Here is a 12,021-nt window from a genome sequence, read left to right on the forward strand (position 1 = left end):
ATATACCGTTTTACAGATTGTTGCTGTAATAATATTGTTTCAAGGACGTTGTGTAAACGCAAACCCGAGTTTAAGTATAACTTTATATTTGCAGCATAGTTTGCTTACTCAGTTAGGCCGAAGTTTCAGTGCTTGACTGTGTTACAGTATTTTTCTAATGTTAACAACAAACGAATGAAGCTTCAAACATGTGACCAGCAACTTTTGATTATTGGGGCACGTTCATTATGAGTGAAGTACTCAACAACACTGTAGAAATGGCACCTACTATAAATCAATGGGATGTACATGAAACTACATTTAAAAGATCGCAGTCTATGCCACCTGAACGCCGCAAAAGACGTCTCCAACAGTATATACCTGATTCTACACAGACTCGGATATCTGAATCCTCCGAAACAAATGATCAACCAAATGGAAATGCTGAAACAAAAGGAGTGGAGATTAGAAGAAATAAAAACGGGTTCAAAGGAATGTCATTCAGAGGCCGAAAGGTAAAAGTTTGAAATATTTCTTATTTGTGTGCTACTGCTTTGCATTTTCTTGCAATGGTTGCATTACTATAATATATATACATATATGTTTTTCAGACTGATGTTCGAGTTAGTACAATTAACCCTGATCAGCTTTTCATCACAAATGAAATGAAATCAATGCTGCAAAATGGAGGAAAACCACCTTTGCAAAATGGGTCAATGTCACATGCAAATGGTGTCGTAACTAAACCACAGACACCAGTCAACAGAACAAAGCACTCAAAAGGCAATGGACTTGTTAAAATGCTACAAGGAGGTGTTCGACGTATTAGCAGTCTATCAGAAAAACATGGCCCTTCCACGATCCTTACAAAAACTATAGAAATAGATCGAAGCAAAGATGGAAGTTTAGGAATCTTTATCAAGAAGCGCAAAGTTCCAAAACAGTTTGATAATGGTGCTGCAAAACAGGGAATATTTGTAAGTCGCCTTGATACATCATGTAAAGTGTCAAGGGAAAATCTTTTGCATGTGGGCGATCAAATATTGTCAATCAACAATGTTGACATCGTAGACCAGGATGTTAAGATGGTTGCTGGGATGATGTGCTTACCCAATAATCTTGTTCTGAAAGTCCGTTCCTCGCACAAGTCTACCAGTCGCCCTAAGAACTACCAAGTAATTAAAAATCCCCAACTGCAACGTATTGTGGAAGGAAAATCAAGTGATGTTGACAAAGTGGCTTTACCGAATTCAAATCACAATGTTGTTGTTGCTGAACCAAGTAACAAAACTGCAACACTGAATAGCATGTATGACAATGATAGAGTGGACTTATCTTTGCCTGTCAAAAATAAGAAGCCAAACAACAATCTAGCACGAAATTCAGTCCAGATAAGGTTTGATGAATCCTTCCAAATTTTACTTGATGCAATTGCAGACTGTGAAAAACCAAAAAATGTAAACAACAACAACTGTAGTAGTGAAGTTATTCACAACTCAAAGGGTGTTGACGATGCAAACTTTCAAAGTGATTTGCTTTCGTCAACCACAGCACAGTCAGAAGATATTCCAGAGGACTGTAATAGTTTGGTGAATGACATTTTAAGCACCATAAACGGCCAGGGGACACCTACAGAATTAAAAACAAATCCAGGTCACCCTGATGTTGACAATTATTCCAGCAGTAATGGATTAAGAAATGTCCCAACCACTTCAGATAGCAACAGTGCTCATTTTCACACCACCATGAAACTAATAGATGACCCGGACTATGACGAAGTTCCCACTACGGATGATGAATCCTCATACAGCTGCAATGACGAAGTAAATGTTGATGCATTTGGTGATCATATAAAGTATTCACGCAAATACGGACAACATGAGAAGAATCCAAGTACATCAACTTCATCATCATCCCTGAACTCTCAAGGGGTTGAAACAGTTTCTCACCACACACATATGAAGGGTCATAACCCTGACCTTACCAGGTCACTCTCAGATGCTGGCTGGCAATCGTCAGCAGACAGTGTCATACACCAACAACCATGCTGCAAAAAAGCATCCATGCCACGCTTTCCTGTTGCCCACACTGACTTTACAACACGAGAGTGCAGTTGCATGTCTCGACAGTCCAGCAATTCAATTAACAGTATTACAGTTGACAAAAAGCGACAATGGCTGGAATCAGGGCCGCAAGTTTCTGATGAGTTACAAATGCGACTGGATGGACTGCATCACTCGACAAAAGAAGGAAAACTAAAAGAATTGCCCCCTCGAAAAGTCAGTGTCACCTCGCAAAAGAATGGAGATTTAAAGGTTGATACAAAAGTGAGGAATTATAATTAATATTGCACACAAAGCATCAAAATTTTTTCAGGAATTTTACTTAATATTCTACACAAACTTCTAAATTTACATGTGCAACAAATATTGCTTTTTGTAAAACACATGAATTTTTTGTTCAAACAGAAAAGAAACAGCTGCAAGCGTCGACCTTCAGAGTCGTCAAGTAGCAGCAGTGGACATTCCTCCAACTCTCCTGGAATCCCACGATCCCACAAAAGTTCTCTGGACAGCCCAAGCTCTGTCAGTGATTTCACATTTCACAGAAAAAACAGCATAAAAAATCCCATGGAGAAATCTGCTAAAAGCATGCTGTCAGTTAGCTCTCCATCTTCGCCAAGCCCTAAGACATTTATCTACAGTGATAAATCCGAGAATGATTCTGAATGCTCAGTACCACACCCCAAGGCAGAGGACTCTGGCATTACAGCGACAGAAAAAGTTCCACAAACAACCAAGGTTTCCCATCCTACTTTGTTGGTCAATGGAAGTCCGGAAGGTAGGATTTATTTTCTTTGCCGAGAGATTCATAGTGTTTTAAATGAGATTTGTGCTGTTAGGAACTTGATGCATTAGTGACCTATGCCCAGTGATTCACAAATAATACCTTGTTTCCTGTGCAAAATTAGATTACATTTGCTGTATTTGCTTGGCTAATGCTTGAATCAATATTAATTACACTGAATGCCCCTTTAGGTATGTTCGTGAGATTCAACTTTGGATATTGTATCTTTATTGTTGGAAAGAAAGAATGTAATTTAGTAGGCCACGGGGAAAGGGGAATTGTTGCTTTGTTGTCTTTACTCAAAAGTTTTGGAGTAATGTTCCTGTCCTGAAAGTATGAATAACATGACGTAACCCTGTTGACATAAAATCGCCCTTCAATAGTTTGTAACACAATGGCAATGGCCATTACACTTTGTGGTTATGTTTATCTTTCAAGTGGTTATGGATCTCTTTTCATATGGACAAATGTTTTTTTGTGTTTCTAGATCTGCCCATCTACTATGTAGCATTGACTTGTGCTATGCTATCCCATTCTTGTTTAAACATTTTATGTGTATGACTGTCTTTTTCATTTACAGAACCAGGTAACTCCAATACCAGCAACAGGTCCTTTACCGCAGTGAAAATAACCTCACCATCACGATCAAGGAAAAAGAATTGGGGCAAAAAATTTACAAAGAAATTCAAACTTGGAGGGTTGGTGTAACTGTTCATACATTTATTGTTACATTGTTAAACAACCATACACCATAGTTTAAGGGCATAATGTTCCAAAACTTAACAGAAATTATTTTCTTAACCAGTAACACATTGCAATGGCTTCAAGTTATAACAAAATTTTTCAAATTAGTGTTTTGCATTTTTAGTAGTTCTGAAAATTCGATGAGTGAATATGCATGCTGGATGGGGGAAGATGAACAACAGAAGGTTGAAGGCAATTTACTTGCAGACAGCTCCAAGGTGTCAACACAACACAATCTACAGAAGATCATAAATAAAAGTGATTCAGCGGTGCTAAATCGTTATCACCTCGATATCAGCATGGTAGGCAGCAGTCACAGTTGTTGGTATTGTACTGGAGTCACAAGGGCCGCAACTCAGCAAATTTACAATAAAAACTTGTTTTATATTTTGTTGTATTAACAGCATTATAAGATAATATATATAAGGGTTTATTAGCAGGGCACCTTTGATCTGTTCACTAAGTTTAACGAAATGGTGGAATTGTTAACCTAACTAGAATGTATGTAATATATAAAGGTCTGTTCCCTTTCTCTGTCGTTATCTTTCACATAAGTAAACAGATTCAATATTTGTATTTATTAGGCACACCAGAGAAGATTAAGTAGACAGTTGGAATGGGATAACGTTTTGCCAGATCCATCAATCAAGGCACTCACACTGTCCCAGTTTAAAAAATACAAACCTGTTTCTGCTCTCCACCATCAGTTTTTGCCTGCTATCGATGGTAAGCATTTGCTTTCGCTTTTGTTTTCACTGCACTGGGCAAAAGTTTTTACATCTGTTTTGGGTGCAGGCTGTCTTGTAATAACACTGTACGGGGTACGGGAACTTAAAAAGACCTTGTGTGAGGCCTACTGCCTTGTACAAGTGGACAATGCCACAACAAAGCGAATCGGAACCACAATGCAAACCTGCCGTGGCGCTGTGGCATGGAACCAGTGCTTTGAGGTAAACCCTGTTTTGATTTGCTTTGCTTGAATTGTTTATTTCAGCAAAATATAAAAACCCATGCTAACAAGGAATATTTTGAAAAATGTTAAAATGTGTTTTATATGTTTGCAGAGTTTGTCCAAGAAGGGTTACATGATTTTGGTAAAAAATATTAAATAGCAAAAACCCTCATACAAACAAAACAGTCAACATATAATTTAGTTTAGCAACTGCATTTACAATCGTTCCAGTTAATTAGTTTTTTAACGTTTACTGCACAGCTATGAGGTTTACTGGCATTTATGACTTCCCTTTGTGGTGGGTTATTGGGCTATTGAAGCCTGGGGTTTATGGTCAAAGGATTAGCTGTTGTGATTAGTAGAAAGCGTTTAACAACATTCCATTGCCCTGACTAACGAGCAACATTTCAATTTTGACAACAAATTTGCCTTCAGGCCTATTTGCTATTATAACGGCATATACCTGTGTTATGTGTTACGTATGCATGTACACAGATACTTGAATTATGTGCTATTTCCTTACATGTTGTATATCATATACCAAGTGAAAACTATTGACCCATTAACCTCACATTCCTGGGATGTTACTTATAGCCTGGGGCAAGTCAAGTGGTAGTCAATTTCTAGCTTGATTTTCCCCTTATTAATTGTTGTGGTCTTGTGGAAAATAGCACTTTCTGCAAATATGAAAGTACACATTTGTGATTTTGTTTGCAAATCTTATCCTTGTCAATGTGTACAGCCACTTGAAGTGTATTGAAAGTTTAGCATAACATGTAATTGTGGTCGGCACTCAAAATTTATTCCCAACAATTTACTTAAAAGGGCACACCTTGTGGTTAATCAAAGAGGGTGTTCATCTCTAAATAATTGCTACCTTCATCTTTTCTACAGCGCCCTTTGCTCTTAAATCACAGTGGTCAATTCATATGTTGTTTTCAGCTGATGGTCAACAAGGCCAGGGATTTACACGTCACACTTTACACATGGGAAACAAGAGGTGGCAAGCACAAAGTTTGCTCATATGCCACTCTTAATCTCCCAACACTAATCCAAGGTGCCAAACTTCAATCCAACTTTTCTGAGCGACTTGCAGTGAGACTGGAACCTCGTGGCACATTGTACATGAAGGTAGTAACATGATCGTTTTACAGTTGTAATGGGTATTTGATTGATCTCAACAATGCAATTTGATGCAAAACAAATGTTACATTGCAGGTTGCGCTGGAAAAGAATCCATCTAGCCCCGGGCCACTAGTTTTTGGTGCTGACCTTCAAAGTATTGTAGACCGTGAAAGTTCTGGATATGGCATTCCTTCATTAGTGCATTCTTGCATAGAAGAAGTGGAAAAACGTGGAATGCAGGTAAATACATAAAGAAATTTTAAGGATCATAATTTTTTTGCACAATATTGTGTGATTGCATTTTTTGGGGTCCATTTTCAGTGCAATAGCTTGCTACTGGGAAGTGCTCTAAAATCTATTTGTGAACTGAAATCTGAGACAAATATCTGTCATGCATGCCACAAGTGTTGGCACCTTAACTTTGATGAAATTAAACGGTGGCTTGTGGCAGTGTGCAGCCGTTCAGGTGCCACTAAACGTACAACGGTCATGCTTGTTATCTTGCAGTCAACTGTAAAGTCTGTGGCCCACTGGCGTGCGTGCCGGCGTGCACGCGAGGGTGAATGAGCGTGTGCTTGAGTGCATATGCTGGTATGTGCCTGTTTGAAGAATATCATTGTGCCAAAACTTTTTCTGTTTGCTTACCAAACAAGATCTGACCATGTCGGGTCAGCCGGATTATTTGCTCTTTTTCTGTGCAAAAAAATGGGACTGTATTTAATCGAACATGTGGTTTTGTGCTGTGTGTACAGACTTCATTAATATTAGGCTGCTCTATTTGCTCTGATGTGCGGTGACCACAAAAATCCATTTCAGTCCCATCGTGGTACACAAGTATTTGGGACTGTTGAATATTACTTGGCCTGCTTGTTTTGCTGACAACACTTTGTGAGCCAGCATGGCGCGGACATAATGTCTCACAAATAGAATTTGGGCACTTAGTATTTCTTGGACTGTTGGTCGTGGTTGACTGCTGAGGTGGAAATAAGCCTGGCTATCACATTCCTGAGTAGTTGTCACCATATGTTCATCTTGCCTAGAGCTATATATCACTGCCGTTACACTGCATCTCGTATTGACTTAAATTGGCCTAATCCTTGATTTGTTTGACAGAGAATACCTAAATATGACAATCCCATAATTTAGTTTCAATAAAACCGCATCTGAAAGTTTTGTAATATGGTAGTTATGTTCACTAAATCATGCAAAAAATGTATTAGCTTTTAGATATTTAGATATTACAATATTTGCTTGTATAGATGCTTTCAATGCATATATAAGTATAATCTATGCTTTCTGTGCCTTATTTAGTGGAATGTTTATTGTATGTGTCTCAATTTTAACATTTTAGATTTAGTCTATCTCAATTTTAAATTAATATTAAAAAAGCCATTAGTATCATATTAAACTTCCTTTGCCAAAGTCTCACTTTGCAGCACAAACCCAACATATGCTTGTTGTCCCTGGTGGGAATGTGTGTCAAAAACAGCCTCCCCTGATGATGTTACTTTTCACATCCACCCAGCATCTGTTTACATTTCCTGGCCCACAAACTTTAACAGCAAACTGATGATGCCCTGGTTTGTAATGGCCACTTCACTGATGTGTCTTTTTCTCAGACTATGTATGGGCAGAAAAGACAGCAGCACCAAACACATATATTATATAATTTGCTGTAAATTTCCTGTACAAAGTGGTTCCGTTGTTATGTGGAGATAAAGTTTAAGTACATTACATACAGTTAGCAGTGTTGAACACTTTACATGCACATATTAACAAGCATTTTGAAGAATGTAATGGAACAAATTGACAGCATTTGCAGAACTGTTAAAAAATTATGTCACTTTTTCGTCTATTTAAGCCATTACCACTGTATTTTAGGCATAGTTTTAAAATCAACCATTTTCCTGGAAATACATGCCTGTGTTTGCTTTTACACACATAAACATACAGTTCTGTTTCACATTGGTGATTCAAAACCACACGAAAGCTATAAACTTAATGTTCAATGGCATTCCTCTTTACATAGTCACTCACACACCAGTAAGTGAGGCATGAAAAGGAATTTATGCTCGCTCATGAGTAATCGTGTTTTGTGCAGGTGGTGGGCATATATCGACTATGTGGTTCCGCAATTGTAAAGAGGGAGCTTCGACGAAAGGTTGAAGAGGCCAAGGGTGTAACTCTGCTTACCTCTGACAACTACCCTGATGTGAATGTCATAACAGGTATTATGGAGTGTAAAACATATGACTTTCCTCTGTCAATAACATGCTTTTCCCTAAATCCATGGTATGCAGTTCAACCATCAATTTGCTGAAGACTCTAAATAGCACAAATCAAACTGTAAACATCACCTTTTACAATATTTATGTACATTTCAATAAAATACATAAAAATTCAATGTTGAGCATAAAATTCATCAAGGTATTATTTTACTTTTTTTGTTTAATTAAACACTTATCAAATTAAAATCTACTTAACACATGTCTATGATAAGCATTGGTTTTTATTGCATGTTATATGCACATTAAATGCAAAATGCCAGTTATCACATGAGAAAATTGTTTTCCATTTTCATTGGAAAGCTTTCTAGGAAACATGTTAAACACAGTTACTCCGTACAGAGTTTTAATGACTCCCCTTATTGCCTTGCTTCTAGGAATTCTCAAGGATTTCTTGAGGGAACTGCCTCAACCACTGTTCCCACCAGAACTGCTCGAAGCTGTCACTACAGCTATGGAGAAAAATCCAGGTACATTCGACCACAAGCGGAAAAAAAGTCAAACAATATTACAACACTCAATAATTTCAAAATGATTGATAAGCAAGGTCGCACCAAGTGCAGCTGTTGGTGTCTGCCTGATTTTCTCCCTTGGGATTTGGGTGCAGTTTCTATGACTTGTGTTATTGGCCCTTCCCATTGTATGACATGTGTAGATAGACAGGACCTTTTGAACCAGGAAAACGCCAAGCATATGTCATGTTTGCCAAATGGCAATTTTGCATACATTATGCATGAATTTAATGGATGAAATTTAAACCATTGGCAAGCCCATCCTCATATTGCCTGACAATGTTCTGCAACAGTATGTTGTGTTACGCATTATAGTATTCACGCTTTTACCTTAAACAATGAAAACGAATAAGAAATTTTGAATTATTTCCATGTGAATACACTAAAATTGTTTTCATACCAAAATAGAATTTTCGGTCAACATTTTTCCTTTCTTAGGTCCCACCCCAGCAACCGTCGTCAAGGAACCATTTGCACCCGACCCCACCCTCACTACGTCGATACCTGGGTCTCAACCTGCTACCGAAGAAGAACAAAAAATGCGAACAAGTGCCTTGCTGCAGCACATCAAAGTATTGTCAGCCGCACCTGCGGAACGAGCAACTTTATACGCGCTTCTCAACCATTTGAAGAAGGTTGCAATGCACCATGAACAAAACAAGATGACTTGTCAGAATTTGGCAGTGTGCTTTGGTCCGGTTTTACTTGGACCTGTCAATGCAAGCCTTGGCAATGGGTGAGTTTTCTAAGATATATCCATCGGTTTTTGTAAGCACAATACCGAATATAAACTTGTTTTAATAGTTGAAGGAGCTCAAATTAACAGCTGAAGTGGAAAAAATGTTTGTTGTATTTTTTCGTTTCAGAATCGACCTCAGCGCTGCTATCGGCTTCAAGAGACACATTCAAGTGTTGAATTACATGCTTTCAAACTGGCCAAGTGAGCCGGTTGCTGTTCCTAGAGCTCCGTCACCCGAAACTAATGATACTGCAGGTACAGCTGGCTTTTTTACATGCATCCCACGCAAAACCTAGAGCATATAGAGGCGTGCATTGACAATTTTAACGTTTTAGAATTAGTTCGTTTTTATTCTTGCCGGAATGTCTTGTAAATCTGTAAATTTTATATCAATTTTATGCACAAAAGTCTACATTAAATATACATTTGTTGGTTTATAGGGTGTTTACGTGTGGATTTCTTTATTTTCATTTTCTCACTCAACAGAAAATCGAAACTCCGTAAATCGGATGAGCTGTGTGAGCCTCACGCGACGTTTAAGCCGGGTGTTTATCGTGGATGAGAGCGAGGCTCGTACAGATGATGCCGCGTTGCCTAGTAACTGCACCGACAAACGAGGGACTCTGATCAGCATGGGACGGAGCGAGTCATTGGTAGCAATATTGTATTTGTTTAAATATAGCGTGACCTTTGCGCCAACCACCAAATCATTAAAAAGGCATTTGTAGAAGTTCCATTTTGTTGACCAAGTTGGTTTCACCTTACTGCAAAGGGATAGAACGTGTTCTAATTTTGTTACATTTGGTTTTACGAATATTTATTTTTTTCAGACCAGTATACTGGAAACATCCGACCAGTTTGAAGATCCTCAACTCGATTTACGTAGGATGCAAGAATCAGAAGACTTGTGATATCAGGGCCTTTTCGTCCATCTGTAAGTATGCTTCTAAGTTTGTTTAGAGAGATTTTAAAGATTAGACATTTTCAAAGATAAAGATTAGACATTTTCAACCGCTAAATAGTGGTCAATCGGACGGTTTGTGTATTTTTTCTTACTCCTACCGAACTACTGTCACCGAAGCAGCTATGTTTTGGTATAAATAAAATAAACAGCGGGCTTAAAAATATAGACACTGCAACCACAATTAAAAAAACAGCACAATAGATAAGCCAAGCTAGACTGATCAGTGTGCAAATTGTGCTTTGGGTCTTTCTTACAAAACCTTTTATTCAGGTGGATGCGTCAAGCTGGTTCCAACACATGTATATAACCCGAACGGAACGTCTTCGACCACGAGTCTCTTACAGATGAAAAGTCACAAAGAAGAACATCTTACTCTTGTGCCAAACACTTGTTTTTATAGATCACTTGTTCCATACATAGATTTCTATATATTCCGCCCGTCGTGGCGTCGCCTTCTCTTCATACATCGACTGACCATTGATGCCACAAGTCACATTGTTTAACGCTTCGCGAGTAGATTGGTTTGTGTTTTTTATACTGTCACAAGATTTTACGGTGCGTGTTTTATTTTTAAGGTGCTACTTTTGCCGATCCGTGCCTTAGGTGCATTGTTCTGATTCTATATTGTGTATGCGTGTAGAGCTATGTGTTTCAGTTAGCGTCGACGAGCTTGATGCGACAAACGACGCTCTCTGTCGCCCTCAAGTGATATAGTCGTAGAGTGACAAACCGCGGTGGGTTAGGGAGCTTACATAGGAACTTGTATCATGTTGACTTGGCGAAGTCCCATCTTTGGATCATGTTGATCAAAATCTTTTTTAACTTTCATGATTGCTAACTCCGATTTTTTTGTACATTGCCAATTTTTGCGCCCGCCCTGAAGCGCTGTGTTAGATATTACACAGCATTCTTTGTCGATTGTGTCTCTTATCGCTCGCGCTTTGTATCATTCTGATTTTCGCCGTTCTGGCCACGCTAAATCAAACTGAATAGAAAATAAGTCAGCACAGTTAACTATTTAACCCCGTTGTAACCCTAAACATATACTTTTCCATCACTTTAATTGTTCAAAAGAAACTTAACCACACATTAAAATTGTGGTTGCAGGCATAACCTCTTATGAGTGCATTGCTCTATAACACGATTTGTTCATCATGCTTTAGTCAACGTAAAACCGTCGAAGCCTTTCTTTTTTCTGCAGATGCGTACCCCCTGGCCGTTTCTAATAGTAAACCTCACAATTCTGCTGGTATCTTGCCCACACGCGTTGGCTTTGCTCGCCAAGCCATAGACGAGGTACCTCCCTTATACACTTTAGCGCACACGGTACAACCCCACACATGCCCGTAATCTCTCCGCGTGCATCTTATTATTCCGATTACCTTCGTGTACAAACCGCTTGGCGCAAGAAAATGAATTCAAATCCCTAACTACCTCGCATAGCGCTGTGCCCGACCTCGCCATTGTACAGTATTACATTCTCCATGTACTGCGGACATTGCATATTGGCGGGGGGCACACAGGCAGAAGCGTGCGTTTTCTTTCGGTACACAAGATGTTCATATCTTTGTTTTTCCACAGCATGCTTTTCGTTCTTTGTAACTGCCTAATAATAATAATAATAAAAAGCATGCATCTGTGCTTCGTTTTTTTGTAATATTGCTTGTGCGTTCGGAAATTTAGCTACTCCGAATCACTGCAGTTTTGCAATACAAGATAGACCGAATTCCTTAAAACAAGTGCAGATACGACTTCATCTCCAGTTATAAGGCATTTTACCATATAGCCTACGGACTTATGGCACAGCGGTATGGGTGTGCCGATATGTAAGGTTGGTTTACACCTTGGTTACGAAACCAATGCTCTGTTCTGTC

The 12,021-nt window shown here is 38.7% G+C and overlaps 1 protein-coding gene across 2 annotated transcripts; it reads left to right on the forward strand.

The window, feature by feature from the left end:
• The first annotated feature begins 70 nt into the window (after window positions 1-70).
• On the forward strand, window positions 71-11,788 carry LOC145222852 (uncharacterized). 2 transcript variants are annotated; one of them, XM_080089072.1, is made up of 16 exons: window positions 71-494; window positions 591-2,306; window positions 2,448-2,820; window positions 3,407-3,524; window positions 3,695-3,872; window positions 4,155-4,296; window positions 4,366-4,520; window positions 5,465-5,653; window positions 5,741-5,887; window positions 7,749-7,875; window positions 8,310-8,402; window positions 8,883-9,180; window positions 9,311-9,438; window positions 9,670-9,836; window positions 10,014-10,117; window positions 10,418-11,788. In XM_080089072.1, exons 1-15 carry the CDS (start codon window positions 228-230, stop codon window positions 10,092-10,094), a joined length of 4,179 nt encoding a protein of 1,392 aa, XP_079945198.1. In that variant the 5' UTR covers window positions 71-227; the 3' UTR covers window positions 10,095-10,117; window positions 10,418-11,788. The 2 variants fall into 2 exon arrangements, with proteins under 2 accessions (XP_079945198.1, XP_079945199.1); XM_080089073.1 differs by having other exon boundaries at window positions 591-2,294.
• Window positions 11,789-12,021: the final 233 nt, after the last annotated feature.

The sequence above is a fragment of the Phallusia mammillata genome, chromosome 4, assembly GCF_965637545.1.
Source record: "Phallusia mammillata chromosome 4, kaPhaMamm4.hap1.1, whole genome shotgun sequence".
Classification (NCBI taxonomy): domain Eukaryota; kingdom Metazoa; phylum Chordata; class Ascidiacea; order Phlebobranchia; family Ascidiidae; genus Phallusia; species Phallusia mammillata.

Coding starts and splice junctions, on each gene's coding strand:
- LOC145222852 (XM_080089072.1), top strand. CDS start 228: ATGAGTGAAGTACTCAACAACACTGTAGAAATGGCACCTACTATAAAT. Junction 4,297..4,365: donor GTTTTTGCCTGCTATCGATG/GTAAGCATTTGC, acceptor TTTTGGGTGCAG/GCTGTCTTGTAATAACACTG. Junction 5,654..5,740: donor GTGGCACATTGTACATGAAG/GTAGTAACATGA, acceptor GTTACATTGCAG/GTTGCGCTGGAAAAGAATCC.